The following is a 20061-nucleotide window of genomic DNA, read 5'->3' on the forward strand; positions in this document are numbered from 1 at the left end:
CTCAAACACTACAATACCTTGTAGTGGCTATAGCCAAGCCATTAATTTTGTGGCTTAAAATAATTGCACCATAGGAATCAAGAGAAAAGTACTTCTCAAATTCACTGGCTACCACATAAGAAAACAATGCTCAGAGAAGCCTCAGTTAAGACTATTGTAATGAAAAATGTCGTCAACTATGCAGATACTGGTTTTGGGGTTTCTATTTTTTTTTTTTTTTTAGAACTTCCACCTACAAAAAAAATTGTCAGGACCAAACCTTGGTTTGGTTTATGGTTACCCACATGCTGCTTGCAAAATTGATCGAGGAAAACATTCAAAATGGGAAGAATATGCTCAGTCATGGTATGCTACAATTTGAAATACACCAAAATCGAATGCACAATTACAAAAGCTTTTCTTACTTTCTCCCTCTTTTACTGACTGAAAAACACGAGCACAGCTGCACAGTGCTTTGAGTCCCGTATTGAGGTTTATTAGAGAAAAGTTTTGCTTGAGTAGAGCTGAACTAAGGCAAAAGCAAAAGTCTTCATGACACCAAAGATTTGAAGTGGAAGTGATATTTGCATAACAGGGGCAGTCTTCAGAAAGGAAGGTAGGGAAAAAGGACAAAGTCTGCAGGTCTGTAAAAAGGCTTTGCTATCAGCATTGCAATGAAGTAACTTCTTGCCCATGCAGAGCCATCTATGAAATAACACAGACATGATCTCAGTCCGGACAGCTGATGAAATTTGACAAGCTACCATAGAATCCTACAATGTTTTGGGACCTCAAAGCTCATCCAGTTCCAATCCCCTCCCACTGGCAGGGACACCTTCCACTAGACCAGGTTGCTCCAAGCCGCATCCAACCTGGCCTTGAACACTGCCAGGGATGGGGCAGCCACAGCTTCTCTGGGGGTCTCACAGGGAAGAGCTTCTTCCTCAGATCTCATCTCAGTCTCCCCTCTGGCAGTTTAAAGCCATTCCCCCTTGTCCTATCACTACATGCCCTTGTCAAAAGGCCCTCCCCAGCTTTCTTGTTGGCCCTATTTTAGGTACTGTGAAGCTGTTCTAAGGTCTCCCTGGAGCTTTCTCTTTAGAATGAACAAGTCCAGCTCTCTCAGCCTGTCTTCATAGCAAAAGTGCTCCAGCCCAATACATGAAACTATATTAAGTGGATAAAAAAAAAAGCAAGAAGGAAATAAAAGGTTGACAAAATGTCAAAAAGCAGAACAAACAATTTAAGCTATTCTGCCAAAGCTGCCAACAAAACTGCTGTTTCTCAGCAATGCTAAGTACAGGCATCAGAAGATGAAAATATCAAAACTCAGGAGGACAAGCAATATACATCACAAAGGACTGCATATACTGAGGACACTATAGACCTGCTTTGTCTACTGTTACATGTTACAGTCCTAATGCTGAACAGAAACAGCAAAGAAATCCAGTGAGTGGAGTAAAAGCTCTTGTCACTTCTCATTACTTTAGATCTTGTGGATCATGTGGGATCACTGCCTGAATTACTTTCAATCTTCAACAAAAAATAATAAAAAAATTATGTCTGAAGACTTCTCATAGCTGAGGAGTAAGCATTTGTTTTCCCAATCTTCTTATAAAAAGACAGTAACAAGAAGGATGGAATAAAAGTGTTATAAAATGAAATATCAGACAATATTTCAACCTAAACTGGAATCTACAACATGCCAACAACGGTTAAAGTGCCACACAAAAGCCTCAAAGGAAATTCAAAGCTGAAGGTCAAAGAAGATATTCTAGATGGAAGGAGGAAAAAAAAAAAAATGGGAAAAAAATCAAGAAAAAATTGCCACATACTATTGTGCCTCTTCCTTTAATTTTTCGTCCAGATTTAGAGACTGATGGTTTCGGGTCAGCCAGAACTGGTGTAGTATCAAGAAGCTTCCTACATAAATAAATAAAATATGAGCTTACATGGAAAAAAACAACAAAAAAATTAACTTGAATTAATTTTAAGTTAATAACACAAAATATTAATCTTATTTTTCTTAAGATGGCAGACCTAAGAATTCAGTGAATTCTCCAGGAAATAAAGCAAGACATGAACAGTTCTACAATGAAAGTGAAATCAAGATCCTTGTTTTAGATCAAATCTGTAGCCAATCTGACCTCTCCACCTGTAAATAAATGTTAACAGTGAACTTGCAAAGCACTATTGAAGTGGTAAGTGGCTTTTCTAAAGAGGTTAACTGCATTTGGTGCACAAATCATGAAGACAACATGGACAGAAGTTTCAGGATCTCCGCAGTTACACAACCATGTCTTAACTCAGAGACTGACAATTCATGATAGGTCACAGGTTCCAAAGCCTTGCTTCTTTCCTGAGCAATAGGAGGTAACTCAGCACTCCTTTTTACTGTTTGTGTAATGTCCTTCAGAGAAGCAGTTACTAAGGCTTTGAAAACATAAATAATGTTTCAAGGCAAAACGTACAGGAGACTACACCATTAACTGGAATCAATAAAAAAAAAAAACAAATCACCAAGCTTATTTTAAAAACTTCTGGCAATGTATGTAACATATTGCTGATTTGAAGAGGTATCTCACAACGTAACTTAATAGCTCATCTGAGTCCAAACACAAAGAAATTTGACAGAAAAAGAACCAAACTGCAATTTAGTAGAGGTGCAAAACAAAGAAAACTGCAAAAAGGACAATTAAATTACCTCATTTAGAAACTTTAGCCATTGTTTGCTACCAGCACTAGTTACTTGAATGGTAACAGGAAAATTTTTTGCCTAGTTTCCACCAAGAAAACATCATAAAAAAGCTCAATGTTCCTTACGGTTCAGGTTCTATATTGACAACGGGCACATCTCTTCTCAGCAAAAATCTGTTTTCAGGCACTGGGGGAATTTCTTCAGGACGTACCACTGGTTTGTCTCTCTTCATGCTAACATCAATTGCTTTTTCTGTTATATCACTCTTGTCAGAAAGGCTGCTAAGGGAATAAACAAGTTGATAAATCAAAATTAACTGTCAACTGATAAACACCCCTTTTCAAAGCAAATTCCAAAAAAAAAGCCATGTGGTGCATCAAGCTTTAAGATGGCTTAACAACCAAAACATGCTTCATTCACAACCCATTTTAAGCTAAAAAGGAAGGATACACAATTACTGGAAGGAAGGTTCAGGTTTTGCTTTACAGAAAAATAATTCTGCTTTGAATTTGCCATTTGTCAAGAAATATTTTAAAATCTAATCAAATATATATCAACTCTATTCCCTAATCTTTCACTTTAACACAGGTATACTGAGTCCCAAATACTTGAACATGCTGAGATTTACTCATTTCAAAATCACTCTAGCTTCCATCTACAAAGACCTTAAACTCTTTCACGGAAAAATCTACTCAACAAGCTTGGCTTTAGGTTTTTTTTGGTTGGTGTTTTTTAATAAAGACCAAGCACCAAACCCCAAACCTAAATAAAACATAAATAATTTTCATATTAATTACTTCAGTATTTCATGAAAACAAAAGTAGAATTTCTCAGATTTCTCTGAAATTCTTAAATTTAAGAGACTAGTCACCCACCGTCTTTGGTTTGAGGTTCGCCTGCACTTTGGATCCTCTTTCTTCCTCTCTTCCTTTCTTCGTTTTCTTGATTGTTTGGTTTTAGCTCTTCTTTTACGCTTTCTTCTTCTGCTTCTTTCACTTTCAGCTTCACTTTCAGATGAACTTTCTGAAGAGCTTGATGCACTGGAGGAGGAGGATGAAGCTTCTGACTCCGAACATACTTTCTTCTTCTTCTCCAAAGCTTAAAACAGATATTTTAAATTTACAGTGTGCACATGTCCATGTGTGTGTAGCGTGTATATATAGAGCACAAAATATATCATTTTATATATGTATAAATACATAGACATACTGTTTCAGAAGAGCTCTTTGAACTTTTTTTCACAATGAGTTAAAGTACAATAATAAAAACTGATTTTGGCCTAGTCTAAAGCCATACCACTAAAAGATACAAATATTTTCCAGCAAAGATAGCTCCTATGCAGTAAGCTGTAAGAACTTCCATGCATGAATTCCACCATATAAGGTGACATATCACTGCAAAGCCAAAACATTTTTACATTAATACACAGTAACTTTATAAATGAAGTTTGACATTATGATGTGCCAAGCTAATACAAAGAAAATAGTTTTAAGAAGGAGGGTTCCCCCCTTTTCTCTTTTGAAAAAGGTATTTTAAGTTGTAATACTGACTTCAGACCTTTAAGTTAGAATACACAGATAAGAAAAGACCATCTGTAGCAAAAAAAATTAATTTCTAGGAAACAATGCATAGGTTACAGAACGAAGTTTAAGAAAGAATTAGTCATAGCCTCAGCTGTATATTTCTTATTTATAAATCTTTGTCATTCTCTCTGCATGTGATACTTTCTTACTCTATCCTCCTGACTTTTTTTAAAGGACATAAATAACCACATTATCCTTAAGGAAGGCCAAAAATGAAGGGGAAAACACAAACTTTTAACACTCCGCTACATTACAGAGACTGTCCAAACACGTATTTAAAATTATTTATTCCCTAAGAATTCTCATGAAATTATGTTGACTACGTATACTGCATATTAACATTACATGATCTTACAATTCAAATTCTGGAAACTGCACAAAATTCAACTCCAAGAAGATAGTATGTTGAAACTCTATCTTTCAAACTCAGAAAATCAGATTGTAATTATTTTCTGTGTAAGTCACATTAACCTCAAATATTAAGAACAGGAAGCAGGGATACACTGTCCAACACACAAAGGTTTAGGTCAAAAAAAGCCTCCTCCCTTGCTATGTCTTCCTCTTCTACACCAGTTTTTTTTTAAGTTTTAAATGCTTGTAAGACTTAAAATTTTCATGTTCTCCGAACTCTAATGTTTGGACTCTATGATCTTAAAGGTCTTTTCCAAGCTAAACAAATCTGTAATTCTATGAAAACAATATCAACATTCAATTAACTTCAGATGTATGTATGCTTACCATCTTTTGCTGATTTTGTAACAAGCACCCCACAGTCAATAACTCGTACATCTGCATAGGGCCTACTTGCAGTATCGGTTTTCAGATTTTCTATTTGTTCTATTACCTCAAACCCAGAAATAACCAGTCCAAAGACAACATGTACACTGCAGAAATAAAATGTTTGGAAAGTACATTTATATATTGCTGTAATTATTTTATAATGAATTTCAGATTTAAGAAGCCACTCTGAACTAGAAACACTAAGCTCTTTAAAATGCATTAGAGTAATAAACATCTTGTTTTCAAGTTTCACATTTACAACAATGCTAAGATTTTACTGGAACATGAAAAAAGGGTCCACTATGGTTCAATGAGAGAAAAGTTTGATGTCATTCCACTCTCTTTTACATAGGCAGAGTAAATAGATCATTATTTCTAACATATCCTTCTACTTTCGCAGTTTCATGCAACAGGGAGATCATAAATCCATATATAAAGATGACAAAGAACTGCAGTTTTCCCCAGAAAAGAAACATATATAGGTCTATACAAACTCAGCACACAAATTCCCCACTAGCACTGCAGGGACAGCTATAACTAAGGAACTCCCATTTCTGTCCAACATCTCCCACATTTCTCTCCGCTTCTTCTGTTAGCCCATAACTTATACTCCAAGGAACTAACCTGTTCTGGGGATAAAACCACACCACACAAGAGAGTACTATCCAAATACATTAAACTTGACATTTCAACTCACTGATTTATGGATTGAGGGCAGCAACCAGTTTTAAAAAAAATTATTATTAGGGTTTAAGCCCCTCTAAGTTTTTGACCAGCTGTAGGAATTAAGTTGCAACTTGAAATTTTTATAGAACTGAAGTCTTTTTTTTCCCTTTTTCTTCTATTGTATAGTCTTCCAGATGATTAAGAATTTGTTTCCCCGTTGTTGTCTACTTTAACATGTGAAGACTTACAACCTTCAAATTTTAGACATCACTGGAGGAACTATAAAGGATTCTTACCCATCGAGATGAGGAGCAGGTTTTGTTGTTCTGTTTGACAAACAGCAAGATGGTAAGATGGAAGAAAAATAAAAAAAAAAAAAAAAAAATAATCAGGGATTCAGATGAAGTAAAAGAGGAGAATGGAACAGGGGAAAAAAAAAAAAAAAGAAGTGAAGGTAAGACAAAAAAATAGTGAAAAAATCCAGTTACACACACAGAATTAAAATATTTTATAGATTATACATACAGGCTTTCTTAAACTTTTACATGAAATTTATCTGAAGCTTAGCTAACTATGCACACTTGAAAGATGTACCAAGCATCATCTTAATGCATGCAATAAACAATTTTGAAATAAACGATTTTGAAATAATAGTCTTTAAATACACATTAAAATATAATTCACTAACATTTTTAGTCACAGAGAAGATGCAATTTGGCATTAAATACTGGGTAACTAATGACTGTTAGGTTCTTACATTACAAGGTCACTATAAAGTCAGTTTATTTAAAAAGAGTTATCACATGTAACAGATACTTTGCTCCCCCCTCCCACTTCTTTCTTACTTTCTACTTCCCTGATTGGCATCATGACCCAGAATGCAAAGCAACACTTTAACCACCAGCTACAGCACTTCATCAGCTCACAGGCTTCCCAAAGGCAACAGCAGCATAATGCAAGCAGACATTATGTGCTGCCCTACAGTTTACTACTGTGGTTAACTGCAGATTTCCTCCCTATTTTTCAGCTTCCCACCTTCAGCCATTTGTAGCCTGAAGGAACCACCTTCCATTTTGTACACTATCCTAAAAACAAGCCTTTGGAGTTATGCGAGATTTCTGAGTTGACTTCAAATTGGAATATTCAAGGCTGTGCATATATGTTAAGATTCACCTTTTCATGGTAATGCTATGACCTAGTATTTCTCTAGATCCTTTTCCAAAAAGGAAAGGAAATCACTTTTGCAAGTAAGCCTGCATTAAGGCTGCACAGAGAACCTTGCTATGCAGACAAAATCTGTAAAGAACATCAGAGCATTAAAAAAAAAAAAAAAGGAGGGAAGCTAATTTGCATCCAAAGCTATTTTAGTATTTGAACACATCCGTCCTCTCTCTTCCCCAGGCACTATTTTGCCTTTCCAGCCTTCTTCCACTGAACTCACCTCTGAAAATATATAACCCATCACAGATACTTTTTCTAAATTTACAGTAGCACAGATGTGGTACAATGAAGTCAGTTTTTCGCTGCTAAAATAAAATACTACTTTTAAAGCATGTATCTTCACTCAGGTTTTGAACTATCCAGTCACAAAACACCGCAGTGCTGAACACATGCCAAAAGATGGAACTGTGAATCAGGAGTGTTTACACTCTTGATTTTTATATATATATATATATATATATTTTTTTTTTTAAGGTCCAAATGCCAACCAGACCTTCCACTTCTGTAATACTGAATAATATAGAAAACTTTGGTTTTACATGGGGAAATAAACACTATCAAGACAATGTTTAATTTTGCAATAGTTGGGGGGTGTTCTTTGGTTTTCCCTTGCTAGTATTGCTACAGATAAAAAAATGTTAACAGCTTTTGAGGGTCTTTAAGCAAGAGTTAACTGCATTAACAACCTCCTGCTAAGTAAACAGTTTAAGCGGGCTTAATTATAAGGCTGATTTAAAGTAGCGAAACAATAGAAGTGGGTTATTTCAGTGAAACCAATAATAAACAAGACTGAGTGCTTAGAATTAGCTAGAAACAGCAGCAGGTTCAAACACACTTGATGCGGAGGCTGTAGTACTGTGCTCCTGCTATGCCAAAGCAGCACTTGAAGACCTTGAGCAAATTACCTGATCATTTACTTTGCTTAGACTAGTCCTTGATAGCAAAGAAAGGGACAGCTGGCACATTAAAACTCATGTAGGGGTTTCTTCCATTGCACTGATAATTTGATATATTTATTGAATTTCTCTCATTTACTTGTATATGCAGTGAGAACACAAGGAAGAGAATTATCCCAAAAGAAAACTTCAGATGCATGATGAGGAGTTAGGTGACTTTAACAGACTTCCTACAGGAAGAAGAAACCCAGCGCCTCACTCTGCTTTTGAAAGTTTTCTCATTTAAATGTGAAGGTTTTAACATGACATTTATTTTGCAAACATGCACTTTAAATGACCGCTTCACAGTTGTCCACATATGTTCTGCCTTTCGACTCTTGAATGTTTACTTTGGCTTCAAAACAATCAGGAAAAAACCTGCTTACTGCCTTTGCACTAGGGAAACCTAGAATCGCGATGAGTTCCTCCCCCAAAATAATATTTCAATGAAACATTTCTATACAGAACTTTTGTAAGTTAAAACACTCAAAATCTGCCTTATAGTGTTATCCATGTTATTTACAGAATACCTTTCTTCACTCAAGTTTAAAGAAAATTAGCTTAAGATACTGATGAAGAGAAAAGCATCTTTTTGATAACAGCAAGTTATCACCCACCCCCCAAGTACCTCATTCCTAACAAAGGATTCAATGCACATAACAATATGATCAGAAGAAAACAAGAAAGATAAAAACAGAAAGAAGAAAAGGAAAGGACACAGCCTTAGAGGAATGAAACATTACCTTTGGAGCGCACGATGTAACACTGTTTCTGTAAATTTTACACAAAAATGGCAGAAATAAATTGTAATACAATTTCAGACAAAACTGAGTCTATGTTTTATTAAATACAAGTTTACAATTAATATTAATCAAGTTGTATGCAGCACAAGGATGCCTAAAAGAGGGCTCTAAATTTTCTTTAGAATACAAAGTACTTTTAAAACTACAGTAAGTTCTCCTTAAAACCAAAAAGAAACCTGTAGATATAACCTGCTTGCATACACTATTAAAAAATATAAACAGTTAGAAAGGAGAATCCTCCCACTCCCCTCTAAGTCTCAATCCAACAAAAGGGTTAGAACACATGCACAACCTTAAGCATATGAATAACTGATTTCAATGGGTTTATTCATGTGCTTGCAGTTACATAGGTGTTCAAATGCTCTCCTGAATGCAGTCCTAAATATATGCTTCAAAGGATGGCACACCACAGCATAAACGTTTTGATTTACAAGTGAAATGTGTAAAGTCAGCAAGTTTACAACTTCATACATTTCATAATTAGCTGACAACTTCCTTGCATCATGAAGCATTTCTAGAGCTAAGAAAAATAAGTGGTTTCTCTAAAATAGGTTCATCGCTTGTGCTCAGAATTACAGAAGGACAAACACATGGCAGACAGCAGCAGACAAAAATACCATGGAATCATAGAATATGCACCAGCTACTACCATACATTTGCTCTGGTATAATTCTGAACAGCAGCAATATTTTAAAAATGCATTATCAGTTGAGCTTATCCATATTGCTCCCCCTGTAAACTATTACTTCTTAATTATATCTCTGCATATTCAAGCATGGAGATTATGTTTTTTTACTTATTAAAAATAAAAGCATCCTGTGAATAATTTCATGTGGGCTGTGCTTTCACATAAACTTTTGATCAAGCCAGTGGAACTTGTTTGTGTGATCAGTGCACATGTACCACTTCTTGCTCAAAGAAACTGCAATGTCAGCACTTTCCATTCGAAATGTTTAGGTTTTTGTATCACTGTCAAATGCTCAAGAACTAGCTCAAAAGCTATTTAATTCTCAGTAAAAAAAACCCCAAACTGTTGATTAGAAAAATACCTGTTTTGAGACACCAAAGACTGAGCAATGAACCACTTTTAATAAGCTGGTAACATTGAGAAACCATTTGTAAAATCAAAACAGGAAAATCCTGAAAATTTATTTTATCCTTCATTTAGCAGATCAAAGTGGTTAGTTTGTTGAAATTTAGTAACTAGGCATGGCACCACACATTAAAAACATTTTTAAAGCAAAAAAGTCATTTAGTTTTGAGCAAGAAAACAGAGCTTGACCCACATTAAACCAACAATACCCTCAATATGGAAACAGAATAAATCTACCAGAAACAGCAAAACGACCTCAAGTTTTAAATAGCTTTTGAACACAGAAGCAAGAACTCCCAAGCATTTGAGCTGATAAGGAACACAACCTAGGACTGATCTTTTAAGTTGTAATAAGGACTACGTGGCTAAATAACAAAGCAATAAATTAATTATTACACAGAACTTCCCAGGGACAACAAAGAGGTAGGTTACTTTTTTTTCCCCCTTCTGTTGTTTTCTTTATGCTTTATTCTGTGCAGACATTTCTCTTTATCTGGTAAGTGTAGCTTGACAAATTGTGTATGACCACAGAAGCAAAGTTAAGCCCATGCAAGCATTTCTCAGATCAGGAATCTCATTAATTTTATAGCACTTCATATACCCATTTTCACACTTATTTTGTGTGCTACTTTCCCTAATAGCAGGCTGGTTATGGCCACATGCATGATGGAGTTGCTCTAAATAGCTAAGATACCATTATCAAGCTGGAACATCCAAGGACTGCCCAACTATTCCTCCCTGACTTTAACTCAGGGACCTAAAGACATTGGCTGTATTTGTGCAATGATCTAGATGCACTCCCCCAGCAGCTACTACTACTTGCATTTTCAGCAGCAGTTTAAAACAGATATTGGAGTACATGAAAAAAGGAAGACGATTCTAGAGTGGCTCCTGTCAACCTTGAACCCATCCCAGAAATTCTGTATCCGAGTATCAACATGGAAACGGGACAATTAAAAGAAGATGAGCACACTCTGGTGGTGCTTAAAATACTTGCTGAATAACTGGTAGTTCCAGAAGGAGTTATTCACATAAAAGAATCAAATTAAATAGTGGCACTATTTGAAAATACCAATTTATAACCTGGTACCTTACAACTACCTTAAACACAAGATGCAATTAAATGCTCCAACAGATCCCTTTGGGTAAAGAAAAACCAAAGTTCCAATATTTCACAAGTCTAAACAGCACAAAGGGATACTCTCTGTATCACACTGGATTTAAACAAAGTGCATTTCTTCAGACTAGGAAATGTTTCTTAATCACATGCGTGAATAGACTTGGCCTGTTTAAAGTACATGTGCATGACAACCGTAATCCTTCCTTAGCTCAACATTCCCCTTTCAAGCCAATTATTACTCCTACTCAGGTAAGGACAAAAATTATACGTCGGTAAAATTAGTCAACAAACATTACACACACACACCACTTGGGACATCATATATATATATATAGATATATATACACACACACTTCTGACTTTATTCTGCTTTTGCACTTTGCCAGTTTCTACCAGGCTTTTATCTTATGTTCTACCAGGCTTTTATCTTATGTTTTATCTTATGTTTCTACTAGGCTTTTATCTTATGAGGCACCCTTCTTCAGGGGCCTCACTGGAGCTCCCTGACAATACTTACACTGTCTATTCCCATGCCCAGTTCTCTATTGTTGCTTATAAATGCTTCAAGCTCATTCATGCCAGAGAAATTCTTGACGAACCAATGAAAGTTGATGATACTTTAGGACTAGGCAGATGCTTGTTTACTTAAGATTAGTCTGGAGCTTCCATTTCAAGTAAACTGACCACTGTAGCTCAACTTTTTAAAGAGTTTTTAGGCACTGCACAGTTGTCTTGTGACCAACTTGTTAGTGCAGCCTGCCAAAGAAATACATTCTGTCCAGTTCCTTTCTCTAAAGACTAGTTATTCCAAATGACATTTTTCTGTGGTAAGCAGGGAAAGCACTTCTGATGATTAAGCAAACCTGTTTTGGTCATAATTCTTCCTATTATTTTAGCCCTACTTGGACAAAAACATAAAAATAACTTATTTGCATTCCTTATCTGCCACATTAGATGTACATGAGAGGGAAAGAGTTCTCATTCCTGAAGTTACCTCTGAAAAAAATGCAGAGGGCTAAAGAAATATCTAACCAGTAAAATTAAACATGTTCAAACTACAAAAAAATAATAATAACAAAAAAATCTAAAGTCTGCCACTGAATACTGCCTTTCACACAATTTTCAGGTTATACATTTGAAGAACATTTTTCCTAATGATAAACTACTTGAATAACTGAGCATTCTTTTGAGTACAAGAAGCACATTCTACATTCTGATTTCAGCTTGAAGTATATCACTAAAGGAAGCAAACATTTAATTAAAGAAAAGCTGTCTAGGTGCACAATATATTCCCTAAAGTAACTCAACAAATGTCACCAAGCAAGACTGTTTATTATATTGCATTTTAGAGTTAAGACAGGAACTGCCTAGATAAAATCTTCAGTACTTGTTTCCTACTTTGAATCTTAAAATCCAAGCTTTCCACATTACAAAGTTGAAACCAAGGGCTGCACTATTAAAAAAATCTGTACAAAAAGACAGATTGTTGAACTATCCAGCCTAGCCTAGTTGTAAACTGGGTTATCAAACGTGAACCTGATTTTGCAACTGACTGTACACACAATATACATGCAGTTGTAAGGGGCTTCAGAGCCTTCTGCGCATATTCTGTAATTGTACGGATTCATTCCTCGGTTCATCTGCAGTACTGGAGGCTAATGGTGGGGTTCAGCTTAAATGCATAAACCTGAATACAGTAAAGGCATCCATAAGCAAGGTAGGCATTTCAGCTGGTGGTGAGATCTGGGGAGAACACTCAATCACTGACATACAGAAATCCTGAGCTGCCCTACTTATCGTGCCTGGCTTCAGCTACTACTCCAGGAGTGCAGGGGGTCTTGTAGGTGCTACATCATATTCACACTCCCTGTCTTGGAGTCCCCAAAGGTGTCTCAAACAGCATTAGATGCCTGCATGCAGTAAAATGAAAAAAGCCCCAGACAAGAGGATTGCAGAAGTCTAGAGCGTTAGAGGATGCTTTAAAGACTTGACAGCAGCCCACGGAAACCTCATTGGTTATCTGGGAGTTCACTCCTGGGCTTGATTCACTTGCCTGACTTTAGAGCAAGATGGTGCCACTTATGACATTACAGGATCATAGCATGGTTTGTGTTGGAAGGGAACATAAATCTCTTCCAGTTCCAAACCCCCTGCCATGGGCAGGGACACCTTCCACTAGACAAGACTGCTCAAAGCCTTGTTCAACCTGGCCTTGACACTGCTAGGGATGGGGCATCCACAACTTCTCTGGGCAACCTGTGCCAGTGCCTCACCACCCTCATAGTGAATATCCAAAGTAATGATATCCAAGAAATCTGCATGGGACAGGCCAATAAGACAAGAGACCTTCACAGAACATACATGGCTTTCTCTCCCAGCCAGTTAGGACATACCAGGACCCTAAAATGCCTTTAGATTTCCTACAGGGAGCTGAGGTGAATCTAGCTTACATGGAGACAATTATGGTCAGGTAACTTACTCTGCCTGAATTTCCACCAAACTAACACTTTATAGAGAATTGGGGGGAGAAGGGGAGCAACACAGGGAAAATTGAAGAAATATGCATTAAATCTGATTAAAATACATTAAATCACCATCATTCAAAATAATTGTTTGATGAAAGTGCTCTTAAATAGTTCATTTTATTGTTCCCTGTAAATTACAATTTAGCATCCTACACAACCTTAGATTGTTTTGATGTATGGAGAGAGACAAGGTGTTTATTAAATCTAATTGAATAAGTAGCTGAGCCTACTGAGCATAAAGGAAATAAGATGACTTCTGAATCGAGTGCAGGAAAGAAAAGAAACTTTAGAGCCCTCAAATGAAAGCTTCTTGACTGATGTGACATTATAAAGTTTCCATCTATATTGTTCAGATAAGCTTAAAAATGGAAAATGATGGCAAGAGAACCAAGAGATAAGTCACCAAGCAGTAAACAACGAACCAATGTTTTTCAAAGAGCTTATTAAGCCACATTTCCAGATTAATGCATATACATATCCACTCAGATTTACTATAAGGTAGCCCAACATCCAAAATTTGTTTTGAAGATGACGTAAAACAAGCTTTTGACAAAATTTTACCTCTACGGAAAGTCGGAACGGTGGTAACCGTGAAAGACTTCCTCTTAGGTTCCTATTTATTTTCCATTTTTAGGGCATTCTTTAGGAAGAAACCTAAAAATGTCTCTTATCTGAACTTTACCATATCATACTGAAGATCTTTTTCAAGCAAAGAAAAAAAAAAAAAAGATTCTTGAGGACAATTAACTCCTTTACTGAAGACAGGGAAGCGCCATTCATTCTTATCCCCCAAGAAAGATGGCAAAGAAAAAATAGGTTTTTCTAGTTAAGTAACTAAACTAAAATTTACTTTTGAAAACAGCAGTGTTATTTCCCAAAGTTGTTCTCAGCACAAGCCCAAAGCTATAATTCAGCTCTTTTAGCTGTTAAACATTAACAGAAGGCAATTTTTACAAGGGATTTACCAGGAGGAATGATCATGTAAAAATACAGCAAGCTTAAAAATACTAATACTGAATCTAGAATACAACTAACTATTGCAACCAGAAGACCCTGACATATCAGACCTGAGTATTTATTGATGGTAGAGTCTCATGTATTTTCTACAATTTAACAGAATACGGCTATATACTGGAATGGATTATTTAATTTTTTTTAAGGTAATGGAGGAAAAATCTGATTATGAACACATAATTTTATATAGTGTTGGTACCAACACAGTTGGCATATGCACAAGTAAACAGAACTGGGTGGCAACATAGAAGAAAAGCATGTCAGGAACAAATACTCCAAAATTAAACAAAAAAAAAACAACCCCAGAAACGGAACAAACAAAAATACCAACCCCACAAACAAACAAAACCACCCACAAAACAGTAAATAAAACCCTACTCATCCTCCCCCCAAAAAGAAGAGACAACAAAACTCCCAAACTAAATCATAAACTATCATATTTTAATAACTATGTGCAAATCCATACAAACCACCTCTAGATCTTGCTCCCTCTTGCGTACAATACTCAACATTGTAATTTGCAGATAACCTGTTAAGATTTGGTTGGTGCATATACAAAGCCAAAGAATGTATTTAATGGACATAAGAACTTACTACCCAAGCTGCATTTTTAGGGTAAAAAGCAATGAACAAGGAACACCCATGTAGTACCAGCTTCTAATCCAAATATGTATCACAAGAAAGTTGTAACTAATGTTTCCTATTATAGCTTACACTGCAGGTACCCACTCAACCCTAGTTAAAGTAAGGCAAATGACACTGTTATAGGTAATTTAGCAATACCATCTTTCTCATGAATAGCGCTTCTCTGTTTAAGAAAAGCTCAACTGTCATATTACATCTACTCACATGAAAAATTGGGAACCATTGGTATGTTTCCCTCGGTTTGCCATTGACAAAAGGAACGCTCTGTCATGTTTGAGAATAAAGTTTTCATCTGTTTGAAGAAAAAATATGTTTGTCAGATTTTCCCTGACAAGGAACATAAGGCTAAGTTTCTTAGTAACTTATGGATGCTACAAGGAGAAATTCTGCTGCTGCTGCTAAAGAAACATGAATAAGTTGAAGAAAAACAAAAATAAAGCTTAAATAAGCACCTCAAAGTTACAGTAGAAGCAGTTATGAGACAGAAAATGTTCTTTCTTAAAGAAAAAGCTTTAGATACAGTGCAAACATTTCTAACGAAAAAACATTTAAAGTCATCAGTACTGTCTTCAATAAACAGTAGATTCTCATAGACTTGGATTTAAATCCAGCATTTTCTGAATAAGAACACTGTTGGCAAATTGACTGAAATCCTAAACCAAGACTAAACATACATGATACTGTTATTTACACAGTATGCACCTCAGGAAGAAAGATCAGGAGAACAAGCCATTTCCCCAGTGTGGATCGTTATGAGATAGCCACCTATCCACTCCAAACTGGAAGTCTCAAAATGTCCAAGGGAGAAAAAAATAAATACCTGAATAAGAAACTAAAGAACAAACTGTTCCTGCAACCTAAGTATAAAATCAATTAAGACTAAACTAAACATGTATTTTGCATTCCAGTAAATTAAAGAGGACTTCTGGTTGCACAGCATAATATAAAACCAGATCTTCTGAAGCTCATTTTCAAAGCTAAAAATAGTAATTTGAGTGTACAAAGCCATTACTTGTAAGATTACATATCATGGTCTTGCATGCTCAGCACTCACCCCCTTTAGAAACTAACCCTACTAACTTTTTAGCAAATGGATCTGTTCAAGACTTTCTTTTGACTAAAGGTTGTAATACTCCAACACCAAATGATGTCCCTGTAAGATAAACTTAATGGCATGCACTTAACCACGCAGAGCTACTTGAAAAACATACAGAATCTGGAGCTGTTACCCAAATACATGTAATGCTTTTTTTAATGCTTAAATACCACATTAACTACCCATTGGTTTGGGTTGTTTTGGGTTGGGCTTTTTTCCAGTAAAGAATTTTATGTCTTTGAATATGTTATAAATTCACCATTTTTCTTCCAACAACAGATTTTGAAAAGAAGTAAATGCACATTTATTTACAAATTCTTTGCAAGTAAAGTAACTTATTGAGCATATAAACAAAGTAAAAACACTTTCAGAAACAAACACTAAGCATACAAACCTTGAATAGGGAAGGGGAGGAAAGGGACATTAACAAAACAAGAAATAATTGTTTAGAGATGGAAATTATGCCAGTATTCTTTTTCAGAATAAGCTACTAACCCTCAGAAAGGTCAGACACAGAACACTTCATTTTTCCAAGCAACAGATATCCATCTACAAACGGACGTATCAGTTGGCTATATATTTACTAGGGAGGGTACAAGGGAACAGAGTTTGAATTTGTGTTACTGAGCTTTTGTCTCTTACCTTTTCATTTTGCAAAAGACCACAATCTCTATAAACAAAAGAATATGTTGACAGTTTTAGGCAGGAAGATAGGAGTTTATTCATGAATAAAGTTGCCTAACCTCCATGCTGAAAGTCATGTTTAACGAATAATGTTAGCCTTAATTAATTGTCAGTTAAAGTTAAGTATTACCAAAAAAATTATCTGAAAGTCATGCATATAAAAAGGATTCTCATGCAACATTAGTTTCATGCAAAAAGTGATCTATAAGTATACCTGTCTGCATTAAATACCTTCAGAATCAAGATTTATCTCAGAACTAAATAAAGAATCTGCAAAGATGTATTTCCTCTTACCTTTGAAATAGCCACCATAAATAGATTCACCTCCTTTTCCATTACCTGTGCATTAAAAAGCATGAATTAAACCTTTTGTTTTGTTTATGAAAAAAAAGTCATATGTAACATTCCACCAGTTTACTGCAAACCAGTACACTCTGGCCAGTTACTAGAATTACTCCTTAACTCAGTCACAGCCACGCATTGTCCTGTTGACACTTGAAATACTGAGAATGAAGATAGCCTTAGTATCTCTGAACACTGGGCTCTAAAGGCCAGTTCTCCAGTCCTCACTGGTATTTGCTAAAGCAACAGCATCCAGCAAAACAACAGCAAGGAGGAAATAATAAAAAATAAAAATGAAACAGACAACAGTAGGTATGAGCAACAATCTTGCCTGGCCCAAAGCCGTTGAAAGGCCACTAGAATGGAAGGGCTAAGAACATAACTAGCAGTTTTAAATGCTCTTCTACTTGACTCTCAAAGCAAGATACTCCTTCACCACACACATTTTATCAGGCAAAAGATTTCAGGAAGTGAAGGAGAAAGACATTTTGGTAAGGACAGGTATTTCAGGGAAGGACAAAAGGCTAAAACATTCTGTTGTACACTGTTGTACATACTGCAGGGAAGAAAGCAAAGAAACTCCTAGATAATATCCTTTTAGAGATTTTTTTCATGAAACACTTCTAACTTATCTACTATTTTATTTCTAAACTTATTCAAACAGTTATGTCCCAGTATTAATAGGGCATGATTCGTGCCACCTCTACTGCAGGCACGAAAGTGAAAAGCAGTTAAAACTACAGTTTGGACTTGAACTGTTTTAATAATGTAAGTGTTACCAGCCCCTAAACTAAAGGGTTTTTCCTTCTTTAAATTAATACATTTTTCTAAACAAATATTACTTCAGATGAAACATTTTATAATTTCAAAAATTAACAAAGAAGTGCTATAATTCACAGCAAATTAAATATTTTTATGGCACTGTAATAATTCCACAGCACTTTCTAAAGTTACATTATAATCACATAAGTCATAACAAAGTTCCATTTATATCATTTCAGTTTTAAACATGTATTTTACCTTCGCTGAAGTCCCCACCCTGGATCATGAAGTTTTTAACCACACGATGGAAGGTAGTGCCTTTGTAACATAGCTTCTTTCCAGTTGTTTTGCCAATTCCTTTTTCACCTGCAAGAGGGTTAAATAGAAAGAATCTACAGACTGTCACAAAATAAATTGTAAGGGTTTTCCCTCCCTACTGCTGATGTATATAAGAGCCAACAGAATCGTAGAACTATATAAGACACCACACCCCTACCTGTCGCCTTTTCAACATCCATTACTAGCAGACAGGACCTCTTTACAAGGGGACTCAAGTGAAAAGTAGGTTATTTCTTCAAAAAAAAATTCTAGCCCCTCCCAAGGAAGAGTGTATTTATTAGCAAACCACTTGTGACAATTTATAGAAAATAAAAGTTCATTATAATGATGGGTTAATTACTTTCTGTGGTTATGGCTATACTGTGATGCTAGCTGAAGCTTATACCTGACTCCTTTTCAAACCGTTATATATCTGGATTTGGCACCTGAATCCTTGGACAGAAATTTGAGCTCAGAACAGGCTTCAAATCAGCTTCAATACAGTCCAGTCATGGAAAAATGGGACTGAGCTACTCCAAGCATGCTTCAGATCTTTACCAATTCATGAACAGTGTTGGGCCACCCACTAATGCCAATTTACCCAGCACTGACCCTCACCATCTCAGTATGAAAATTGAGACTTTCATTTCTGAAAAGAGTGACAGAACAGGGGAACAGAATTGTTTATACAAGATCAGTTCCAGGGTGAACTGAATGTTGATTGTAATGGGGATGGGAGAGGAGGGCAACAACCGAAAAACAAAAAATTCCTCAAATCCTGTACTGTTACCAGGGTCACTCTTATCCAGCAGGAGAAGGCACACCAGGCCATAGTACCTGTTAATTCTTTCTGAGCCTTGTATTTTTTAAGGAATGACAGCCAGTGGACTCCTGCTGCAGCTGTAGCTCAAGCCTAGTGGTGATTTTTGAGAAAGTTTCATTAACAGTTCTTCCAAAAGCCAGGAGAAAAATTTCACTGGGCATGTGGATGAGGGTACTGCGACTGGCAGGGCAGAGGTCCTGCTAGTAGGTTCATGAGGGATTTATACTGACCCAGTCAAGGAACAAACAAGAGACACTGACTTCAGATTCCAGAAAGTGGAGAGCTGGCAGAACACTGGGATTAAGGGCATTAGGTATATTATACCCCATACAACAGCTAAAATCCCATGTAAACCATAGTTCAGGAGATAGTCTGTAATGAGAAAGGACAAATAACCTAATTTTCTGTTTCATCCCACCACTAATTATGAAAAAGACATTTGACACTCTATCAGAGGACATTTAACGTGTATGTTCTGTACCACGTAGTTCACTCAGAAATGTTCCTGTACTTGTTACCTAGAACCAACACTCTCCTTTTGCAATCTCTTGCTCCTCCACACAAAATTAACTCCTGGCCAAATCACACCAAATTTGCCATTCTAAATAGCCAACTGCTGCCAGGATGAGGGCAAAGAGAGTGACACAAAACCCACTCACGGCACTGTATTTGTAGAACCCTCTTCTTGGAGAATATAACGTATTTTCCATTACCCTGACTCTCCATACCCATGGCTCTCACCAGTTATCTTCATTTGATATTATGAGAAGGGAAGCTCCTGACAAAGTGCCAAAGAGCAGATGGGCTTGGGCCTGTGCTTGTTCAATAGGTGGACTGACGGAAGGACCTGAAAATGCCAGTTTGCAAGCCCAGATGTTTTAATTTAAACGCAAGGAGCCTCTCGCTGTCAAGGCAGACAGCATTTTTTCACAGGAGCCAGGTCTATTTCTGACAACGTCAGGCTGCAGGAAGGC

General features: G+C 36.3%; 1 protein-coding gene across 9 annotated transcripts in view; it reads right to left on the bottom strand.

The window, feature by feature from the left end:
• NKTR (natural killer cell triggering receptor) overlaps positions 1 to 20061 on the bottom strand; it is a 51777-nt gene that overhangs the window by 20498 nt on the left and 11218 nt on the right. For 5 of the 9 annotated variants that reach the window (XR_009961825.1, XM_062603926.1, XM_062603923.1 and 2 more), the window contains 8 exons: positions 18205 to 18312; positions 17137 to 17181; positions 15267 to 15354; positions 6003 to 6032; positions 4999 to 5144; positions 3553 to 3775; positions 2803 to 2958; positions 1815 to 1902 (listed from right to left, as the gene is read on the bottom strand). Coding sequence is in view for 8 of the 9 variants with exons in the window: in XM_062603926.1 (XP_062459910.1) it covers positions 1815 to 1902; positions 2803 to 2958; positions 3553 to 3775; positions 4999 to 5144; positions 6003 to 6032; positions 15267 to 15354; positions 17137 to 17181; positions 18205 to 18312 (884 nt within the window). In the remaining variant the exon portion in view is untranslated. Of the gene's footprint in view, positions 1 to 1814; positions 1903 to 2802; positions 2959 to 3552; positions 3776 to 4998; positions 5145 to 6002; positions 6033 to 15266; positions 15355 to 16800; positions 16829 to 17136; positions 17182 to 18204; positions 18313 to 20061 lie in introns of those variants that run through there. The other 4 variants (XM_062603924.1, XM_062603922.1, XM_062603928.1 and 1 more) reach the window with 3 other exon arrangements.

This window comes from Pezoporus occidentalis, unplaced genomic scaffold, assembly GCF_034315485.1.
Source record: "Pezoporus occidentalis ecotype Australia unplaced genomic scaffold, CSIRO_AGI_Poc_V1 ctg82, whole genome shotgun sequence".
In the NCBI taxonomy this organism is placed as follows: domain Eukaryota; kingdom Metazoa; phylum Chordata; class Aves; order Psittaciformes; family Psittacidae; genus Pezoporus; species Pezoporus occidentalis.